The sequence below is a fragment of the Budorcas taxicolor genome, chromosome 4 (assembly GCF_023091745.1).
Source record: "Budorcas taxicolor isolate Tak-1 chromosome 4, Takin1.1, whole genome shotgun sequence".
NCBI lineage: Eukaryota > Metazoa > Chordata > Mammalia > Artiodactyla > Bovidae > Budorcas > Budorcas taxicolor.
Genome location: NC_068913.1, coordinates 114,954,592 through 114,978,197, shown reverse-complemented (window position 1 = coordinate 114,978,197; position 23,606 = coordinate 114,954,592). Strand labels below are relative to the sequence as shown.

The 23,606-nt window shown below is 46.4% G+C and overlaps 1 protein-coding gene across 1 annotated transcript; it reads right to left on the bottom strand.

Moving 5' to 3' along the window:
* Window positions 1-1,324: 1,324 nt before the first annotated feature.
* LOC128046362 (uncharacterized) lies at window positions 1,325-22,795 on the bottom strand. The gene is made up of 4 exons (XM_052638434.1): window positions 22,753-22,795; window positions 20,956-21,815; window positions 4,901-4,979; window positions 1,325-2,181 (listed from the first exon to the last, which is right to left on the bottom strand). The coding sequence occupies exons 1-4, from the start codon at window positions 22,793-22,795 to the stop codon at window positions 1,325-1,327; spliced, it is 1,839 nt and encodes a 612-aa protein (XP_052494394.1).
* Between the last annotated feature and the right edge of the window lie 811 nt (window positions 22,796-23,606).

The following is a 23,606-nucleotide window of genomic DNA, read 5'->3' as shown; positions in this document are numbered from 1 at the left end:
ATCACAGAGAGTTCATCATTTACCTACCCAGTCACAGGCTGCCTATGTGACCGTGGGTCTCCCCTACAGGGTATGAAGGCATGGGCAGCTATCCCATAGAAGTTGGGAAGGGGTCACCAAGACCCTTCCTCATCTGATTTCCTCTTCCCACTGATTTGGTGGCCTCCACTCAGACTTCACTCCAGTGTCTGCCTGCTTCTCTTTTCTACAATGTGCAATGCCACCTTTCCCCTAAATTTCTACAGATATCACACGTGATTGTGCTGACCCAGGGTTCAAGATGTTCCACTACATCCCAGCTCAACCCATGATGGAAAATCTCCTCTAAAACAGGAGTGGGCAAACTACAGCCTGCAGAACAAATCAAGGCTGAGGCCAGTTTTGTATATAACCTGTGAGCTGAGGAGGGCTTTTACATTTTTTTAAAGGGTGAATAAATCAAAAGAAACAGAATGTTTCATCACCACATATGAAAAGTTCATGCGATTCAAATTTCTAAACTTGTAGGGAATGCAGCATTGCAGGTCACTTCCTTCTTGTCCAGAGTGGCTTTCTTGCTCAAGAGGACGGTCGAGTGTTGAAGGAGACCAGATGGCTGGCTAAGCCTGACTTCCTACACTTATCATCTGGCTCTCATCCAGCCCTGCTCTAAGGATTTCTGGTTCTTAATTTTCCAGTGGCTGACTATTGGAGATCTTCCTCCCCACCTCATCTCCAGGGTCTTCTTCCTTTCTCCCCTAGCCTCTTCACACCCCAGAGATGTCCCAGAACATCCTAGTCTTTCTCTCTTGTGGAGTGTATAATTTTTTTTTTTTACAACCTACAAGGAAGTCAGAGTGTCTTTCATATAAAATAAGCCATTTCAACTGTAAAAAGTAGGTCCCTGGTAAGACACTCGCTCACACAGCATGTCAGTCCACTCACTTTCCTTTATGCAAACTCCTCAATACTTCTTGATGATGTACATTTAGTTTATTATTTGCCATCACAATTTTTAACATAACAGAAAGGGAATTTTTTCCCCCTTTGGATTTTATTTACCTAGAAAGCAACTGAAGGAAAGGGATGGCATGTCTGATGCAAGGAAGCAAAATTGTAAGTGAAATTATGTAAAAAGCAAATAAAGTTCCTGATCAACATAGATATCAGTTCAGTTCAGTCACTCAGTCGTGTCTGACTGTTTGCAACCCCATGAACTGCAGCACACCAGGCCTCCCTGTCCATCACCAACTCCCAGAGTCCACCCAAACCCATGTCCATTGAATCAGTGATATATTGACTCTGAAAAAAATGGAAGCTGACAGCAGATGTCATCTGAAAATGCTCAGCCTTGATGGGTATTACACAAAATAATTACAATGGCAAGAAAAATCAAAAGGCACAGGACAAGAAGAACAAATATTTTGACATGAGAAACAATCCAGGCTTTGAGTCGGAGGAGCGCCTTAGAGGCACAGTTTCTCTCAGCCTCTTTCATGTCTTGCTTTTGCTTTGCAACCTGCAGCCGTACCTTGTCCAGGTAGTGCCTCTGACCTTCTCCATGGGCGCCACTCCCCATCTGCTGGAGCATCTGTGCATCAAAGAAGAGCTCGTTGGTGAAGAAGGCACCCTGGTGCTCCCGCTCCAGCCCCTCGATCACGGCCATCAGCTCGGCCAGCTGCTCTCTCTGCTCATCCCCGGAGGCCCGGTTGTTGAAGGCACAGTACCTCCGCCCACACTCCCGGACCAGGCTCCTCAGCCTGAGGTTGTCTGTGTTTGCCACATACTCATCCAAGGATCCGTCCGCCAAGTCCTCCTTGTGAGTGAAGAGGATGACCATGTGTCTCTCGGCTCCTGCCCCAAAGACCTCCTTCACCCTGGTCACGGCCACCACGTCCTGCTCGGTGAAGCGCCCCAGCTGGGTCACCAGCAGCAGCACGTGGGGCCCTGGCACTGACAGCAGGTAACAGGCTCCGATATTCTCATACACCTCTTGATCCTGGGCCTCGGCCTCAAAGATGGGGGGCGTGTCCACCACCAGGATGGTCCTCCCATTCCACATGCCTGTTGCCCTCTGACACTTCCTGGTCACCGACTGGGCCCCCAGCTTGGACTCAAACACGGGCTGGCAGAGGATGCTGTTCCCGGTGGCACTTCTCCCGCTGCCTGTTTTGCCTACCAGGATGATCCTCAACGAGGAGGAAGGTTCAAAGCCCTGATGTTCTATTCCACCTGTTAAAAAAGAATTTTCTTGTTTTACCATGGTAGTGATTCTTTTTTTTTTCTCTTTAATTTAAAATTTTTATTTACTCTTGGAGTAGATAACGAGCTGGCTTAAAACTCAACATTCAGAAAACTAACATCATGGCACCGGTCCCAACACTTCATGGCAAATTGATGGGGAAACAATGGAAACAGTCAGAGACTTTATTTTCTTGGGCTCCAAAATCACTGCAGATGGTGACTTCAGCCATGAAATTAAAAGATGTTTGCTCTTTGGAAGAAAAGCTATGACAAACTTAGACAGTGTATTAAAAGGCAGAGACATCACTATGCCAACAAAGGTCTGTTTAGCCAAAACTATGATTTTTCCAGTAGTCCTGTATAGATGTGAGAGTTGGACCGTAAAGAAGATTGAGCACTGAAGAACTGATGCTTTCAAACTGTGGAGAAGACTCTTGAGAATCCCTTGGACTGCAAGGAGATGAAACCAGTCAATCCTAAAGGAAATCAACTCTGCATATTCATTGGAGGGACTGATACTGAAGCTGAAACTCCAATACTTTGGCCACCTGCTGCAAAGAAGAGCTGACTCAGTAGAAAAGACCCTGATGCTGGGAAAGACTGAAGGCAGGAGGAGAAGAGGACAACAAAGGATGAGATGGTTGGATGGCATCATGGACTCAGTGGACGTGAGTCTGAGTAAAGTCCGGGAGATGGTGAAGGACAGGGAAGCCTGGTGTGCTGCAGCCCATGGGGTCTCAGAGGAGGACATGACTGAGCGACTGAGCAACAACAAGATGGTGAGCACTGTTGTTTCAGTTCCAGGTGTGCAGCAGAGTGAGTCAGTCATTCCTATGTGTGTATCTTTTCTTTTTCAAATTCTTTTCCTATTTAGATTATTTAGAATATTGAGCAGAGTTCTCTGTGCCATACAGTAGGTCTCTGGTTGGTAAAGTTAGTGATTCATAAGATTTTTCTGTCACTGACCTTTCATGGTATCTCATGAAAGCTATGGACCTCTCTCTGCCAAACAGTGATATGCAAATCGTACAGATGTTTGCATACAACTTTGGGTGGCTCTTGACTGGTAGGAAGCCCACATTGGGAGCCCAAGCTTGGACCCATAGCCAAGAGCCAGAACAGCTACACTATGAAGGATGCTCCAAGGACTTCTTCAGGACCAACGAAAATACAGGTTTTTGGAAAGAAAAGTGATCCTTTGCTTTTCCCATGATGTTACTTAGGCCAGTTTCATGCTAATCTCAGGTGAAATTACAAGGAGGTGAGGATAAATCATAAACGAGAAAATATTATCATCTGCTTTTCACCCACCAGTTCCCAGGCACACAGACTGCTCATCACTGTCATCTGAACCCTGGGAGTAAAGGAAGTCTCAGATGTTAGAGTCTCAGTGACCTCCCACTGAGGACCAGCTGAATGTCCCTGGGTTTCTGCTCTTAGGGTAGGGATTTGAATATTGGAAAGTGAGCCTACGGAAGGCCTGTGGTTAATGTCAGGGACAGAGTCTGACAGATGACCCTGGATGGGTGGCTGAAGAAAAGATGATAAGAACATTAACAATACATATTTTGGAAAGATCATTGATGTGGCTGATAGAATTATAGGAAATTATAATAAAAGTGGTGTTGGCGAGGGTCACTCTGTACCAAGAGCTAAGTCTTCTAGGGATGAAGAGAGTGAGAATGCAAAGATTTCTGGAGTTCTTATAAAGCCCAAATGAATTAAATTCATTCTAGGCTCCTAAAATCAGTTATTTTACTCGTTTTACTCTGCGTTGGTTCTGCCTTTCCTTAAGTATTCTGGATTTTTTTCAAACATGATTACTAAATCTCTGTGGGGGAACTTTGGGTTTCCCAGGTGGCACTAGTGGTAAAGAAGCAGCCTGCCAATACAGGAGATGCAAGAGACCCAGGTTTGATTCCTGGGTCAGGAAGATCCCTGGAGGAGGGCATGGGAACTCACTCCAGTATTCTTGCCTGGAAAATCCCACGGACAGAGGAGCCTGGATAGCTACAGCTCCAGAGGGTCGCCAAGAGTCAGACACAATTGAACTGACTTAGCACACACACATGGGGAACCTGCCCTCTTTTCAGCTGAGCACAGGTAGGGAAAAACATTTTCACAATTTGGTTCCAAATCTCCTGACTTCTGACTTGAAGTTTTGTTTCCACATTTCCCATACATCACTGCGCAGAGCAGAGCTTCACACTTGGGTGTGTGGGCTGTGCCGATGGTAGGGAAGATAAACAACAAGATGAAAGTGAAAGTCACTAAGTTGTGTCCGACTCTTTCCTACCCCATGGACTATACTGGGGTTGCCCTTGTGGCTCAGCTGGTAAAGAATCCGCCTGCAATGCGGGAGACCTGGGTTTGATCCCTGGGTTGGGAAGATCCCCTGGAGAAGGGAAAGGATTATACAGTCCATGGAATTCTCCAGGCCAGAATAATGGAGTGGCTAGCTATTCCATTCTCCAGGGGATCTTCCCAACCCAGGGATTGAACCAAGCTTGTCCTCATTGCAGGTGGATTCTTTACCAGCTGAATCACCAGGGAAGCCCAAAGAACACGATAGCTACCTTTTTCTTCTGCAGTTTAAAATAATTGGGTTTCTCTTCTGTCTCAATATTTGAGGTCAGGGAGTGGAGGAGGGAAGATAGTGATTTTCCCCTGGTGCCCAGAGAGCTTGAGAATTTGGAGGGTTTCTTACCTTCAGCCATGGTTCCGTATCTGCTCCTCTGAGGCCCTTCCATTAGCTTCTGGAATAAAAAGAAGAAAGGAATTAAAGCAAGTGTCCTTATAGGAGTTGGTTCAACCGGTCCATTCTGAAGGAGATCAGCCCTGGGATTTCTTCGGAAGGAACGATGCTAAAGCTGAAACTCCAGTACTTTGGCCACCTCATGCGAAGAGTTGACTCACTGGAAAAGACTCTGATGCTGGGAGGGATTGGGGGCAGGAGGAGAAGGGGACGACAGAGGATGAGATGGCTGGATGGCATCACTGACTCGAGGGACATGAGTTTGAGTGAACTCTGGGAGTTGGTAATGGACAGGGAGGTCTGGCATGTTGTGATTCATGGGGTTGCAAAGAGTCAGACACAACTGAGAAACTGAACTGAACTGAGCTGAACTGAACTGAAGGCCTGAGAACACCTCCAATTTAGACAGCCAAAAATAATTATCTTTACATGAATCATTTCCATTGCTAACTTTCTAACTTATATTTTGCTTTCAGTTATCCATATATAACTTTAAGCAAGCCAGGGGATGCTAGGTTATGTTAACATAGTGAACTCTTGCTATTCTTCCTCCTACAGGAAAGCAAGAAATGTTTGAATATGCATCAGTTGTTTATCTCCCTTCAAGCTGAAAAGGCATGAAATAAAGAAAGCCTTCTTCTAGGAATGAGAAGCTGGACTTTTTATTATTTTATTATTATTATTATTAGAATCAAGGTAGGCAAGTTGCCTTACTGTAGGCAAGTTGCCTTACTGTAGGTAAGTTGACTACTGTAGGCAAGTTGCCTTACTGTAATTATTTTATTATTATTATTATTAGAATCAAGGTAGGCAAAGTTGCCTTACTGTAAATGAGTAGTTGTTTGTTTGAAGTACTGGGCATTTCCAGTCCCAGAAACTCTTTGTATCAGATGGACATCCCAGTGGCAAAGGGGAAAGTACAATATACCTTCCAGTTGGAGTGTGGAATTGGGGTCCAGGGCTCCTTTGAGGATGGACATGAGAGGGAGAAGGGGAAGAGGGCCAAACATGGTCATCATCCTCCCTTCCTCTGAGCAGCTGGGGGAAGAGAAACTAGAACCATAACTGAGGGACAGAAGCAAGATTAGGGACAAATTCAGGATAAAGTCATTGCCTGCTCAGTTTTAAATCAAATGTCTTTAAATCAATAGCCACTTTAAAAAATCCCAGTCGATGTCACCAGAAACTGGCAAAACCGTGGAGATAAAGGTTTCATTCAGCTGAGGCATGCGGTTGTGTCGTTCTTCTTGGTGCTAGAAAAGATAAGCGTCCATTAGAAAAGGCAAGCCTGCAATGTGCAACTATAATTAAGATGAACTCTGAGCCTGTATTTTACTTCGTCAGTTTGAAAGATTATGCAGTCATGAAACAAACATTTTAAGGAGAGAAATACACAGAGGAATGAAATGAATGCCCACTATTTGCAATGAACAGATCTCAGTATTTTGGCATTGTTATTGCTGCTATTCTGTTGGACTGAAAACATTAAAAGAACATTACACATATAGCTCCATTTCTTTATTTTTTGACTCCTCCACTTCCCAGTCTCATTCTCACTCTTCCTTTCAGAGGTAATCAGTATTCCGAGATGTTTATGTCTCTTTCTCAATTGTGTATTTACACTTGTACACACATCGGTCTATAGTTAAGATATAGTACTTTTTGGTATTTTAATCTTTTATGGAAGTGGCATTATTTATGTAACATTTTATCCAATTCTTTCTTAACAAACTTGTGGAGTTCCAAATACATCCTTGCTGCTACCAAGAGTGCTGCAGAAGAGTCCTGCACACATCTTGTGCACGTGACAATCTCTGGGATGGACAGCTTCCACCTGACTAGACACTGCCAAGTCCCACTCCAGGACACTTCTGCTATCACGCTGGCAGCAGCCACATGTGAGCATCCCTTAAATCTTCACTTACACTTGGTAATACCAGATTTTTAATTTTTTGGTTACCCTTTGGAGCATACATTAAAATGTCTTAATTGGTTTAAACTTGCATTTTATTGATTAGCATTGAATTCAGAACGGTTTTCATAACTGATTTGCTTATTTAGCTTGATTCTGGTATTCCTACCTTTTTTACATTTTTCTATTCACTCAGTCTGGATGCATAGATATGGTCCCCATTAGGGAAACCATCCCTTGTCACACTGTCAGAATATATTAAGATAACTTCCTTCCTTTCCCTTTCTCCCACACCCCTTTCCCTTCCTTCACCCCCAGAAGAGCATTTTCCTCACCACCTTTTCCCACATGCTGTCCTTGCCTCTGATAAATTATACTCAGTTCAGTCACTCAGTCCTGTCCAACTCTTTGTGACCCCATGAATCGCAGCACGCCAGGCCTCCCTGTCCGTCACCAGCTCCCGGAGTTCACTCAGACTCATGTCCATCAAGTCGGTGATGCCATCCAGCCATCTCATGCTCTGTTGTCCCCTTCTCCTCCTGCCCCCAATTCCTCCCAGAATCAGAGTCTTTTCCAGTGAGTCAGCTCTTCGCATGAGGTGGCCAAAGTACTGGAGTTTCAGCTTCAACATCATTCCTTCCAAAGAACACCCAGGACTGATCTCCTTTAGAATGGACTGGTTGGATCTCCTTGCAGTCCAAGGGACTCTCAAGAGTCCTCTCCAACACCACAGTTCAAAAGCATCAGTTCTTCGGCACTCAGCTTTCTTCATAGTCCAACTCTCACATCCATATATTACCACTGGAAAAACCATAGCCTTGACTAGATGGACCTTTCTTGGCAAAATAATGTCTCTGCTTTTGAATATGCCATCTAGGTTGGTCATAACTTTCCTTAAGTGTCTTTTAATTTCATGGCTGCAGTCACCATCTGCAGTGATTTTGGAGCCCCCCAAAATAAAGTCTGATACTGTTTCCACTCTTTCCCCATCTATTAGCCAAGAAGTGATGGGACCAGATGCCATGATCTTAGTTTTCTGAATGTTGAGCTTTAAGCCAACTTTTTCACTCTCCTCTTTCACTTTTATCAAGAGGCTTTTTAGTTCCTCTTCACTTTCTGCCACAGGGTGGTGTCATCTGCATACCTGAGGTTATTGATATTTCTCCTGGCAATCTTGACTCCAGCATGTGCTTCTTCCAGCCCAGCATTTCTCATGATGTACTCTGCGTATAAGTTAAATAAGCAGGGTGACAATATACAGCCTTGACGTACTCCTTTTCCTATTTGGAACCAGTCTGTTGTTTCATGTCCAGTTCTAACTGTTGCTTCCTGACCTGCATATAGGTTTCTCAAGAGGCAGGTCAGGTGGCTTTTGCTAAAACTGAACAAATTCTCTGACATTGTTTCTACCTCAGATGAGATTTTCTATATAATGGAATCAGTATATCAATGTGGTAAAAATGATGAAGATAGTGGTGACAATGTTGATGAACTTTACCATCATAATAATCCTCTGTACATTTATTTTAAATTTTAAAGTTTCTTTTATGTCCATTATTTTAATTGTTCTTCAAAATTCCCTATGATGTGACCAAGATAGGTATTAACTTTTCTATTAAAATATTGGGAAACTGAACCTTAACTGATCTGCCCATGATCACACAACTGCCATGGGGCTAAGAGCAAAAAATGACACATTTGCCTGGATATTCTCTTAGATTTATCAGGGCAGAAAAGCAATTATAAGGTCAACCAGCCTCTTGGAACATCACATACCATGTTGCCATCTGTGATGAAGACAAAACTGAAGCCAACAGGCTCGAAGTTTGCCCTAAAGCCAACAAAGAGAAGTGTGTTGCAAAATTTTGGGTGCACTTAAAAAAAAATTCAAACATAAAATTGCAGGGGACAGAAGTTGCTCAGAATGGAAGGATTTCAGTTTTAAATGATCTGGTGTTTTTCTGTGGCTTGATGATCAGTGTGATCCAGATGGAGCTCTGTGGCTGCCACAAAATGCCATCAAATTTCTGGTTGGTGAGCAGAGGTGCAGCACCGTCCTCTTGAACCATCTTCTGAGTGGGTCAGGCTGCCGGGGAGACACATCCCACTGAAGAATGGAGTTTTTGGGGATGGGGTGGAGATTAATAAGTACCAAAGTGTCCAGAGACTAGTCAGAAAGGATATTAATGGAGATGCTGAAATGACAGGATATTAAAAGGACTGAATCAAGCCTAGGAAGACATCCGGAAGCATTGTAAACCTGAAGCAATGTGACATGTGTCAGTCGCAGAGTAGACAAAAGTGGGGAAATGAAGAATGGAGGCAGATTTCTTCTCCACAAAGAAAATCTTAATCCTCCCCAAATGGGGTCAGGAATCATGATAGAGACGATGTGCAAGCAGAGATTACAAGGGTATCTGACAGGAACAGCAGGAGGAGCTAACTTAGGGAGGAAGCTGAAGCAAATGAACATCGTGTACCTTCTGATCTTTAAATTGGACGAACCTGATGTTATCTTGACAACACATTATTTTATCAAACCACGAGAAAGCGGGCTCTCTCATTATGCTGTTTCTGGAGAGGTAAAAATATTTTTCATTTTCCTCATTCATGAGGCTCTCCTTCCTGGTGTGCCCCAGTCCCTCTGTTTCCTGGCATCGCTGGTTTCACAGTTTAGCATCATAATTTCATAACACAGCTCTTACAGGGGGTTGACAGCAGACCAAGGATGGTTCCTGTACACGCTGGTGTCTCTCTGCCATAGAATTGAGTTCTACATCATGTCGCAGGAAACGTGTGGTATCTCTGGGGGAGAATGGGGTGGCTTTCAGAAGATCAAGGTCTTGGAACAATGTCCACTGAGAGGTTTCATTGGGAACACGTGACTCAGCGAGGGTACTCGTCCTGTGGAGCCCTACGAATGGATTCCTGCCCCCTGCCATCTCTGGGAGGTGGTGCTTGTCAGGGATGGGCCGGGGGTGGTATCGGAGAAATTAAGAAGGTAAAACTTAAGATGTACGTTCTACTTACCTTGCGAATTCACCTTGTGAATTTGAGTTTTTCTCATCTATCAAATGAACTATTTGTGAAGCTCTATGGAAGTTTCACCAGCTATGAACTATTTGTGAAGACTATTAGTGTAGCTCTATGAAACCCTGTGAAGCTTATGAAAATCAAAGGAGCTAAGAAGTAAGCCACAACACGGAAAAGATCGCAGCCCTGTGGAAAGCGATGGGCTGTGAACGCAGAGTGAGCGGTTCCCAAACCCGCTTCAGTCACACTGGGAATCCGCCGTTGTCCATAACGCTCTGCATTGGCGCCGGGTTTCACTGACAGAGGAGCCCAGAGGCATGGAACCGGTGTGAGGTCGCACCAGAAGTCAGTAGCCCTGATTCAACTGCTGGCTCCAGACGCCCTCCCCAGCCCCAGCTCCCCTCCTGCTTTGCTCCTCGCCGCCCACCCCCCGGCCTCCCCAGAACCCCGGGACCCCCGCCAGGGTCCCCTTACCAGGCGCGGTACTGCGGGCTGGGTGCGGGCGGGTCGGCGAGAGCGCGCGGCCGAAGGCTGCAGGGCACGATTGTAGGATAAGAAGGAAAGTGGGGCTGACGGAGGGCGCCCCCTGTCCCCTCCGGGCGGGAAGAAACTGCTGCCGCCGAAACCCGAGAGCACTGGGTTCAGAGCGTGGCCAGCCCCCGCCCCCCAACCTCTACCCCCTCAACCCCCACTGCACCCAGGGATGCTTCCTGTCGGAGACCGCGAGCGGCTCGCCCCTCTCATTTCCTCTTGAAGACGTGAGAGAAGAAAACAAGTGATGTTTGGATTGTGAGAGAGCAAAATACGGACCCCCTCCAACTCCCCGTCCCTCACCCCCTCGTTGCTAAAGCCCACTGGTTGCCTCCGTGGGAGTGTTGGGTTTTCGCGGAGAACTTCTTTACCCTCAGTGCAAAGCTGGAGCAAGGTGCAGAACAGGATAGAATGGAACCCCCTTCCTTTCCAGAAACTCCGCAGAACTGGGAGGCAGAGAGCCACTGTCCTTGTCTTTTGTTTTTGGGGTTGGAGTGTCTGTTCTTAGGGAGTGTGTGTGTGTGTGTGTGTGTGTGTGATTTTTGAGGAGTGGTAGGCAGTTCTTTTTGACTGTGTGGATCACAACAAACTCTGGAAAATTCTTCAAGAGATGAGAATACCAGACTATCTTATTTGTCTCCTGAAAACTGATGTTTTTGAACTGTGGTGCTGGTATGTGGGTCAAGAAGCAACAGTTAAAACTGGGCATGAAACAACTGACTGGTTCAAAATCGGGAAAGGAGTAGTCAAGGCTGTATATTGTCACCCTGTTTATTTAACTTATTCGCAGAATGTGCTGTGCTTTGCTTAGTTGCTCTGTCCTGTCTGACGTTTTGCAACACCATGGACTGAAGCCCACCAGGCTCCTCTGTCCATGGGGATTTCCAGGCAGGAATACTGGAGTGGTTGCCATGTCCTCCTCCAGGAGATCTTCCCAATCCAGGGACTGAGCCCAGCTCTCCCTCATTGCAGGTGGATTCTTTACCATCTGAGCCACCAGGGAAGCCGAAGGATACTGGCGTAGGTAACCTATCCCTTCTCCAGGGGAACTTCCTCAGCCAGGAATTGCACTGGCATCTCCTGGGTTGCCACGGTAAAGAGTCTGCCTGCAATGTGGGAGACCCGTATTCGATCCCTGGGTTGGGAAGATCCCCTGGAGAAGGGAATGGCAGCCCACTCCAGGATTCTTGCCTGGAAAATCCCATGGATAGAGGAGCCTGCTGGACTACAGTCCACAGCATCGCAAAAAGTCGGACATGACTGAGCAACTTCACTTTCACTTTCTCCTGCATTGCTGGGAGATTCTTTACTAGCTGAGCTACCTGGGAAGCCCTATAAGCAGAATACATCATGTGAAATGCTGGGTTGGATGAATCATAAGCTGGAATCAAGATTGCCAAGAGGAATATCAACAGCTTTAGATATGCAGATGATGACACTCTAATGGCACAAAGCCAAGAGGAACTAAAGAGCCTCTTGATGAGGGTGAAAGAGGAGAGTGAAAAAGTTGGCTTAAAAGTCAGCATTCAAAAAACTAACATCATGGCATCCAGTCCCATCACTTCATGGCAAATAGAAGGGGAAAAAGTAGAATCAGTGACAGATATTATTTTCTTGGGCTCCAAAATCACTGCAGCCACAAAATTAAAGGATGTTTGCTCCTTGGAAGGAGAGCTATGACAAACCCAGATAGTGTATTAAAAAACAGAGACATCCCTTTGTCATTAAAGGTTCATATAGTCAAAGCCATGGTTTTTCCAGTAGTCATACATGGATGTGAGAGTTGGACCATAAAGAAGGCTGAGCACTGAAGAACTGATGCTTTTAAATTGTGGTGCTGGGGAAGACTCTTGAGAGTCTCCTGGACACCAAGGAGATCAAACCAGTTAACCCTAAAGGAAATCAGCCCTGAGTATTCATTGGATGGAAGGCCTGATGATAAAGCTGAAGCTCCTATATTTTGGCCATTTGATGTTAAGAGATGCTGCTGTTAAGTCGCTCAGTCGTGTCCGACTCTGTGCGACCCCATAGATGGTAGCCCACCAGGCTCCCCCATCCCTGGGATTCTCCAGGCAAGAACACTGGAGTGGGTTGCCATTTCCTTCTCCAATGTATGAAAGTGAAAAGTGAAAGTGAAGTCACTCAGTCATGTCCGGCTCTTCGCGACCCCATGGACTGCAGCCTACCAGGCTCCTCTGCCCATGGGATTTTCCAGGCAAGAGTACTGGAGTGGGTTGCCATTGCCTTCTCCAGTTAAGAGCTGAGTCATTGGAAAAGACCCTGATGCTGGGAAAGATTGAAGGCGGGAGGAGAAGGGGACAACAAAGGATGAGATGGTTAGCTGGGCATCACCGACATGAGTCTGAGCAAGTTCGGGGAGTTGGTGGTGGACAGGGAGGCCTGGCATGCTGCAGTCCATGGGGTCACAAAGAATCGGACATGACTGAGTGACTGAACTGAATTGAACTGAAACTTAATGGGGGTAAAGAGTGAAAGAAATACAAAATAAGAATTGGGCCAAGAATGAGGCTGAATATGAGATATTCCCTCATAGCTCAGTTGGTAAAGAATCCGCCTGCAATGGAGGAGACCCCTGGTTTGATTCTTGGGTTGGGAAGATCCACTGGAGAAGGGATAGGCTACCCACTTGAGTGGGTACCACATGGACTATACTGGGGTTTCTCTTGTGGCTCAGCTAGTAAAGAATCCGTCTGCAATGCTGGAGACCTGGGTTCGATCTGTTAGGTAGTTGGAATAGAAAAAAAGAATCCAGAATGGTGGTGGCTAAGAGACTAGGAAGGGAAAAGCCTGATAAAAAAGAACAAAGGATGGTCTGAGGACTGGAGTGAGGACCTCAGGTAGAACAAACAGCACCCCTGGCTAGCCCAGTTTACATAGGTCAGGCCCAGGGGAGGGAGAAAACATAAGAGGAGCCAAAGGGCCGTGGGGGGGTGGGTGGGGGTGGGGTTGTCTTTCCCTTCTTCTCCCTCTCTTTCTCTCCCTCCCTCTTTCTCTCTCTCCCCTTTCTCTCTGTCTCTCTCTTGCTCTTTCTCCCTCCTTTCTTCCCTCCCTTGCGCTCTCTCTCTCTCCTCTTTGCAATCTTTTGGGTCAGCATGCCCCCTCATGCCTGGAGGATGTATTTTCCTTTATTTTCTAAATAAAACTGAGCTGTAACACGGAGCTGTGACACTGATCTGTCCGAGAGCTGTAACACGGTCTCTCTGAGAGCTGAGACATGGTCTGTCAAAGGGCTTTAACGTCTGTAGCTTCAAATTTTTGTTGTGATGAGACAGAACGGAGGAAATAACACACACCCTTGACAGATCCCTGGGTCAGGAAGATGCCCTGGAAAAAGGAAAAGCTGCCCACTCTAGTATTCTGGCCTGGAGGATTCCATGGACTGTATCGTCCATGGGATCGCAAAGAGTAGAACACGACCAAGCGAATTTCACTTTCATAAGATATAAAATAAAACAAAATACTACACTACTTTGGAAGACAACTACTTTAAAAGAAAAAGTAAAAGACAAATTTAGAAAAAAAAAACTTAAAATATTTATTGCTGAAATAAGCAAGCACAAATCCAGTTCTATTAGAAAAGGCATATATTACCACTATCAGATGAAGGCTCCAGGGCAGGAAAAAAAAAAGTCTTGGGTCATAGTCTAGCTCTGGCTTCCTCAAGGACTTATAGGAATTCCTCTTCTAGGGCATTTAGCCCACATGGTATTCTCTGGAAGGAGTAGTGGCATCTGTCCAGCCAGGCTGATGAACACTGAATATTGTGCATAATTATTGAATATTGTACAACACTGAATATGGTACAAGACTAGGTAGGAGGGTATGCATTGTTTGAAATCTGCTTGAAAACCTCATCATGGCCAAAAACAACTCTCAGAAGTAAGCTACAGATGAACCTCTCTGTGTAAAATGAAGCTGATTCAGGCAGTAGGGGCATGGAAATATGAAAGAAGCTGATCAACACACGAACAAGGAATTTTTGTGCATGAAGAGATAAAAGGTGAGAGGAGAACTATGTAAATGATATGAATATACATTCACTTAGAGCATTTTTGAGAAGTTATAGTGTTTTGATCCTGTGTTTGGTTAAGGAAGCTCTTTTTATATGACAGTAAGGAAAAATAATTTCAGGTTCTGATTTGCCACTTTTTGCCTTTAGAAAATCACTTGATTCTCAGTAGATTACTTTCCTCTGCAAATAAAAGGTTCTTAATGATTTTCCTTATGAACTGTTTTCCTTATTCCTACTGGTTAATTAGCCTTCATACTTCATGAGGTAGTTTTTATCATGAAATATCAAGCAATAAATTGTTATAGTATTCTCTCTACAATTGTGTTTTCTATTTTATGGTCAATCTTGACATTCTTTTGCTTTATGATCTATTTTGTATTCAGTTCAGTTCAGTTCAGTTGCTCAGTTGTGTCCGACTGTGACCCCATGAATCGCAGCACGCCAGGCTTCCCTGTCCATCATCAACTCCCGGAGTTCACTCAGACTCACCTCCATCGAGGTGGTGATGCCATCCAGCCATCTCATCCTCTGTCGTCCCCTTCTCCTCCTGCCCCCAATCCCTCCCAGCATCAGACTCTTTTCCAGTGAGTCAACTCTTCACATGAGGTGGCCAAAGTACTGGAGTTTCAGCTTCAACATCATTCCTTCCAAAGAACACCCAGGGCTGATCTCCTTCACAATGGACTGGTTGGATCTCCTTGCAGTCCAAAGGACTCTCAAGAGTCTTCTCCAACACCACAGCTCAAAAGCATCAATTCTTCGGTGCTCAGCTTTTTCCACAGTCCAACTCTCGCATCCATACATGACCACGGTATTACATCTGTATTATTAAATTATATATATTTAAACTTTTTTTGGCTGTGCTATGTAGCATGTTAAATAAGCAGGGTGACAATATACAGCCTTGATGTACTCCTTTTCCTATCTGGAACTAGTCTGTGTTTCATGTCCAGTTCTAACTGTTGCTTCCTGGCCTGCATACAGATTTCTCAAGAGGCAGGTCAGGTGGTATGGTATTCCCATCTCTCTCAGAATTTTCCACAGTTTATTGTGATCCACACAGTCAAAGGCTTTGGCATAGTCAATAAAGCAGAAATTGATGTTTTTCTGGAACTCTCTTGCTTTTTCCATGATCAGCAGATGTTGGCAATTTGATCTCTGGTTCCTCTGCCTTTTCTAAAACCAGCTTGAACATCAGGGGGTTCACGGTTCACGTATTGCTGAAGCCTGGCTTGGAGAATTTTGAGCATTACTTTACTAGCATGTGAGATGAGTGCAATTGTGCGGTAGTTTGGGCATTCTTTTGCATTGCCTTTCTTTGGAATTGAAATGAAAACTGACCTTTTCCAGTCCTGTGGCCACTGCTGAGTTTTCCAAACTTGCTGGCATATTGAGTGCAGCACTTTCACACCATCATCTTTCAGGATTTGAAACAGCTCAACTGGAATTCCATCACCTCCACTAGCTTTGTTCGTAGTGATGCTTTCTAAGGCCCACTTGACTTCACATTCCAGGATGTCTGGCTCTAGATGAGTGATCACACCATCATGATTATCCGGGGCATGAAGATCCTTTTTGTACAGTTATTCTGTGTATTCTTGCCATCTCTTCTTAATATCTTCTGCTTCTGTTAGGTCCATACCATATCTGTCCTTTATCGAGCCCATCTTTGGATGAAATATTCCCTTGGTATCTCTCATTATCTTGAAGAGATCCCTAGTCTTTCCCATTCTGTTGTTTTCCTCTATTTCTTTGCATTGATTGCTGAAGAAGGGTTTCTTATCTCTTCTTGCTATTCTTTGGAACTGTCTCAGAGTACATCATGAGAAACGCTGGACTGGAAGAAACACAAGCTGAAATCAAGATTGCCGGGAGAAATATCAATAACCTCAGAAACGCAGATGACACTACCCTTATGGCAGAAAGTGAAGAGGAACTAAAAAGCCTTTTGATGAAAGTAAAAGAGGAGAGTGAAAAAGTTGGCTTAAAGCTCAACATTCAGAAAATGAAGATCATGGCATCCAGTCCCATCACTCCATGGGAAATAGATGGAGAAACAGTGGAAACAGTGTCAGACTTTATTTTTTGGGGCTCCAAAATCACTGCAGATGGTGACTGCAGCCATGAAATTAAAAGACGCTTACTCCTTGGAAGAAAAGTTATGACCAACCTAGGTAGCATATTCGGAGAAGGCAATGGCACCCCACTCCAGTACTCTTGCCTGGAAAATACAGTGGACGGACAAGCTTGGTGGGCTGCAGTCCATGGAGTCACTAAGAGTTGGACACGACTGAGCGACTTCACTTTCACTTTTCACTTTCATGCATTGGAGAAGGAAATGGCAACCTGCTCCAGTGTTCTTGCCTGGAGAATCCCAGGGATGGGGGAGCCTGGTGGGCTGCCATCTATGGGGTCACACAGAGTCGGACACGACTGAAGCGACTTAGCAGCAGCAGCAGCAGCAGAAAGCATATTCAAAAGCAGAGACATTACTTTGCCGACTAAGGTCCGTCTAGTCAAGGCTATGGTTTTTCCAGTAGTCATGTATGGATGTGAGAGTTGGACTGTGAAGAAGGCTGAGTGCCAAATAATTGATGCTTTTGAACTGTGGTGTTGGAGAAGACTCTTGAGAGTCCCTTGGACTGCAAGGAGATCAACCCTGGGATTTCTTTGGAAGGAATGATGCTAAAGCTGAAACTCCAGTACTTTGGCCACCTCATGCGAAGAGTTGACTCATTGGAAAAAACTTTGATGCTGGGAGGGATTGGGGGCAGGAGGAGAAGGGGAAGACTGAGGATGAGATGGCTGCATGACATCACTGACTCGATGGACGCGAGTCTGAGTGAACTCTGGGAGTTGGTGATGGACAGGGAGGCCTGGCATGCTGCGATTCATGGGGTTGCAAAGAGTCGGACATGACTGAGTGACTGAACTGAACTGAACTGATGTAGCATGTGGGATCTTAGTTCCCAGACCAGGGATTGAACCCATGCCCCCTGCAGTGGAAACAGGGAGTCTTAACTTCTGAGGTGCCAGGGAAGTTCTTAAATTATTACACTTAAAAAACTAAAAATTGTGTCTTCCATTTACTTATGAGTCTGTGCTATGCTGTGCTTAGTCGCTCAGTCTTGTCTGACTCTGCAGCCCCATGGACTGTAGCCTGCCAGGCTCCTCTGTCCATGAGGATTCTCCAGGCAAGAATACTGGAGTGGGTTGCTGAGCCCTGGCCCAGGGGATCTTCCCAACCCAAGGATCGAACCCAGGTCTCCTGCATTGCAAGTGGATTCTTTACTGTCTGAGCCACCAGGGAAGTCCCACTTATAAGTCTATATAGCTCTAAATCTAAGAATTAGAAATTAGCAATATTTTAGAGAATAAATACAACTTTGTACTTTGTAAATATATTTGATGACTAATCATACAGACCTTTTATTACCACTAGCACCCAACTCTGTGGACTAGAATAATGTGGAATAGTTATTATTACAAATACTAAATGTGGAGAATTCACAAGTGTGAAATTCATGTATTTCTGAGTATGAAATTTATTTATGAAGATTATTATTATGATATTTCCTCTACACTTTCAATTTCTGTATCATATTCTTGTGGAATTCAACCTACAAAGTGCTTTCTTTTGCATTAGTTCATCATACATATTAAGATTAATTTTAATATAACATCTCAAGAAAAGAGGAAGCCCCTTGGCCACAAAGTCTCTGAGCAAGTTCATAGGGATGGGTTTTAGAACATAAGCCCTCCACACATCTCCTGCTCTTTCTACTGTACCCCACAGCAGTCCCTCTAATACCCAAACAGGGCATTTTACCCACAATGTCAAGGCTTCTTCTGATCCTATACATTTCTAGACGCTACAGTTTGCATGAGAATTTGGCAGTCCTAATACTGACTCGATAGACGTGAATCTGAGTGAACTCCGGGAGTTGGTGATGGACAGGGAGGCCTGGCGTGCTGCAATTCATGGGGGTCACAAAGAGTTGGATAAGACTGAGCGACTGAACTGAACTGAACTGAATACTCATATTTGAGGCTTCCCTGGTAGCTTAGATGGTAAAAAAATCTGCCTGCAATGCAGGATACTTGAATTCAATCCCTGGGTCAGGAAGATCCCCTAGAGAAGGGAATACAACCCACTCCAGTATTCTTGCCAGGAGAATTTCATGGACAGAGGAGGCTGGCAGGCTGCAGTCCATCAGGTCACAAAGAATCGCATACAACTGAGCAACTAACACTCATATTTGTCTTAAAAATTGTATTTACATTTACAAACAAGATAAATAACAAGTATTGATAGAAATTGGAGGGTATAGATGTATATTCAGATGTGAGAAAACGAAAAACTGAAAGAACAGCAGGTTAAATTCAGCCCTGTGGTAAGCAGTCTTGGCCCACAGCGCGTGCTCATGCACATGTGGCCCTGGATGGGCAAGCTGCAGACCTGGCGATCCCCGCCACAAAGGCATTTTCCTGGGCACCTCAGGTTGTAGAAGGATCTTCTCTCTGGCTGACAGTCTCTGCATGGGCCCAGCAGGCAGCTAAAGAAGGAATTGATAATAAATTTTTTTCCAGCTGAACTTCACTGAGTGTAAGTCACTGCCCTCAGGCCCCCAACTGCAGGCAGCCTTAAGGCCAGAGTCCACCCCAAGTCCCCAGAACTTTACTCTGAGGTGGCATTGAAGCGCACGAGCATAGACTCCTGCTCCACGGAACTGGGATGGCCCTAGGGTGCCTGCGCACAACCTCACTTCTCCCACCCTCCATTATCCCTCTGGCCTGTTCCATGCCCCCCGCACATCACCCTCCCCGTTAGCACGCTTGAGCCCTGATAGTCTTGGGGTATCTGCATCCTGCCGCATCCACACCTCCTAACTAGGGCGTGGCTGATAGAAAGGCTTCCCTTTGAAGTGTTGTTTCAGAAAAAAGGAAATGATAACGATACTGATTGTTTACACAATGTAAGGACAGGGTTCAAGGACTTAGGTGGGTTGACCCACCCCGTGTAAAAACCCACAGCGGTGCAGTCACACCTAACCTCGAGTTCTCTGTGCCTCTCTGCTGACGCAACTGCGGCTTCCTGTCTTCTCTGAGACAGGAACTTTATTATTATTTGCATAAAAATCCAGATAGAAAACTACACTGAAGACATTGCATGTTATTTTCCCCAAATCTTACTTCATTTGGGACAGACATGAACCATAATACATGCTAGAAAATTTGAAATTGTGTTATTTTCAGTATAGTCACTTTTAACTTCTTGGTTCTAAGTCATTGTACTGGTAAATAAACTGATGCATGTGTGTGTGCTCAGTCCTGTCCAACTCTTTGCAACCCCATGGACTGTAGCCCACCAGGCTCCTCTGGCCATGGGATTTTCCAGGCAACAATACTGGAGTGGGTTGCCATTACCTGCTCCAGGGTATCTTCCTGACCCAGGGATTGAATACACAGCTCGTGGGTCTCCTGCATTGCTAGGTGGATTCTTTTTGTGGCTCAGCTGGTAAAGAATCTGCTTGCTATGTGGGAGACCTGGGTTTGATCTCTGGGTTGAGAAGATCCCCTGGAGAAGGGAAAGGCTGCCCACTCCAATATTCTGGCCTGGAGAATTCCATGGACTGTATAGTCTCTGGGGTTGCAAAGAACTGGACAGGACTGAGTGACTTTCATTTGCAATGTCACCTGGAATTAAACATTTACATGTTTGACTGTGACTTCTCTTTCCTTGATGATAATAAAAATCTGCAAGAACACTGAAGGGAGATAACTACCTGTAAGACCTAGAAAATATCAAGAAGAGTCTGTGTAGGCTATGGTCTGAATGTTTGTGTCCACTCCCTCCCCCCTCAACATTCACAGGTTGAAAACCTAGTCTGGAGAGGAGGGTATTAGGAGGTAGTGTCATTGGGAGGATCTTAGTTTAGGAGGGTAGATTCCTCATGATTGGACTTAGTGTTTTGTTCTAATTGAGTGTGAGGGCACAGTCAGAAGTTGGCATTCTGCAATCTCAGAGAGGACTCTCCCCCAAACCTGACCATGATCATGGACTTCCAGCCTCCAGAACTGTGAGGAATAAACGTCTGTTGTTTTTAAGCCACCCAGACTCTGTGTGTGTGTTTAAAATAGCAGTCCAAAGAGAGGAAGGCAGTGTCTAAACAAACAAACCAGCAAACTGACACACACAAGCTCAAAATAAAGAGTGGGATTCCTTGGCTAGGAATCCATTTTCTACCAAAAACTGCCAGTCATTTTACGATTTCTCACAGATGACCAATACCTCAAAATAACTAAACACATTTTTAAGGATGTTTTAAAGTGGTACAACTTTATTTTAAAACTATGTGCTGGAGTAAGCATGAAATTTCCGAAAACTCTGATTCCTTTGAAATCCCCCTTCAGATCTAAGTGTCCAGGTCCTTTCTTGCCAGGTGACCTGCAAGACTGAGGTCACACCGTCACCGCCTCGGGCCGGCGCCTGCAGAGCAGGTACAGCAGGAACAGGGCACCCAGCAGGGCGGCCAGGCCCAGCTTACACCGGGTCCCCTGCCCCACCTTCGGCCACCGCCACAGCCCAGCCAGAGGCCAGCGCTCCGGCCACGACGGCGCGCGGGCAGCCAGTCGCTCCGCCACCCTGCGCAGCCTCTCCTCGGGGCTCAGCCCGCCCAGGGTCTGCGCCAGGCGGTACACGTCGTTGGTGTAGGGGGCGCCGCCGTGGTCCCTCACCAGCTCCTCCACCAGCCTCATCAGCTCCCCGACCTGCGCCTCCCGCTCCCCGTCGGCCGCTCGGTTGTCGAAGCCGCAGCAGCGGCCCCCGCACTCGGCCACCAGCTCCCGGAGCGCGCGGTTGTCGGTGTCGCGCACGTACTGCTGCAGCGAGCCCCCCGCCAGGTCCTCCCTGCGGGTGAAGACCACGACGGCGCGCGCCGCGATGCCCGCCCCGAAGAGCGCCTTCACCCCTTGCCAGGCCCGCAGGTCCTGCGCGGTGAAGCGGCCGAGCTGGGTCACCAGGAGCACGGCGTGCGGCCCCGGGGCCGACAGCAGGTAGCAGCGGCCTCTCTCCTGGAAGCCCGGGTCTGCCTGGGCGACCTCGGGGCTGAAGAGGTCGGGGGTGTCGAGGACTTCCACGTCCCACGAGGCCCAGCGGCAGCTCCCCGTGGCGCAGGCCCTGGTCACCGCCGTGGCCGCGAGCCTGGAGAGGAAGTGCTTCCGCTGGAGGATGCTGTTGCCCGTGGCGCTCTTCCCGGTACCCGACCTGCCGGCCAGGAGGAGGCGCAGCCTGCGCTCCTGCAGGGCGGACCTGAACTCCTGGAAACCTGTGGGCACCGGTGGTCTGTAAGCTTCGGAACCTGAGAGCAACATGTCCCGGTCCCCGGGTCTCCTGGACGCCTTGCGAGCAAAGAACAGAGCGCTTCCACGGTTGTGTTTGGGGCCAGACCTTTACTGAGTGACCTGGTGTGAGATTTGGGCACTCCAAGCGGTCTCTACCCGTCTGTTTCTCTGGTCTTTGGCGTCACACGTGCACCTGTAGGTGCTCCAGCAGCTGCGGAACGTCTCTCTAGAGGATGCGCCTTTGTAATACAGGCCATTATTTCGTCTGATACGATCTGTCATCCAGGCTGTGCAGAGCTGGTCCCCAATGACAATTTCTGTCTTATTTTCCCTGATACCGTCCCACTGGAGAAAGGGGTGGGGCAGTGGGCCCAGCCGGGAGGGCTATCTGGAGTCCCAAGGCCGGGGTTTGAATCATAGACCTGTCCTCTACCAGCCTTGTAATCCTGGGCGCTGCTTAATCTGTGTTAAACCTCTTCTGCACAAACAGAATCAATATTGTAGCGCTGTCCTCATAGGCTGTTGGGAGAATAAGACCAGGCCATCTCTCTTCCCTCCCTCCTCCTCCTCTCTTCTCCTCTCTCTTAAAACTGCTGTCTAATAACCTCCATCCATGTTCCCTAACACTTTCTACCTGGTGAATCATGTTCTCTCTAATATACGATCTGATGCCCTCTACGTCACCTTCGGTTTATTCATTTTACTTTGGGACCAGAGCTGCAGGTTAGTCAAAGAACTTAATATCTCACAGCAGGGCGGGGATACAAATCCAGGTGAAGCGCAGCCCCAGGCCTCTTGCTGCTTCACCCCAGCATCGAGTCACCTCTCGACTTCTCTCTGTTCAGTCTTGAATTAGCCCATTCCCCTACTACCTAGAGCTCACTCCTGGGGACAAACACTCATTGTGAGACGTGTTCTTACCATAGGCATTTTCTTCATCTCTTGGCATCTTCCGTCCTCCCATGATTACCTGAAAGAATCCCAGACACAATTTGTTCATTCACTCATTCATCAAATAGGTGTAACTGTCTACAATGTCAGGTCAAGTCCAAAATGCTGGTGACCCCACTGTGAGAAGGTCATAGTCCCTGCCCTCCTCTGAGCATCGGAGTTTAGGGAAGGAGTAGCCTGGTCTGGGTTGGGATGATGCTGTGAGCACACCTGGTGAGCTTGGCTTTGTCTTCTCAGGGCCCCCAAATGCAAAGAGCAAAGGGGAGATGATAACACTTAATCCCACCCATGCCAATGAGTGAACTTCAGATGTTAATTTCTCCAGGTGATTCTATGTCAGGTGGTGCTAGTGGTAAAGAATCCGCCTGCCAATGCAGGAGATGCAAGAGATGCGGGTTCGATCCCTAGGTCAAGAAGATCCCCTGGAGCCGGAAAAGGCAACCCAATCCAGTACTCTTGCCTGAAAGATTCCTGGACAGAGGAGGCTGGCAGTTTGCCGTCCAAAGGGTCAGACTAAGAGACTGAGCACCTTCGTCAGTGATGTAGGCTGTCAGAAACAAGATTTCCCAGGAGTTTCAGCAGCGAGGGTGGTGATGGAGGGTGGGCTTCAGAGAACCCCGAGAACAAGAGTTTGCTCACTGACTGAGGAACTACCTTAGGGTCTCTGGCCTATGAAACAAGCAAGAAGAAAACTGGAAAACAGATGTATTTCCCAAACTCATCTGGAGAGTTTCTGCTCTCAGATAACTACATAGTTTGGCTTCTCCTTATGTATCTAAATATGGGGAGACTGGGATGCTCCCCTCTGGCTCTTTATGTTCTGG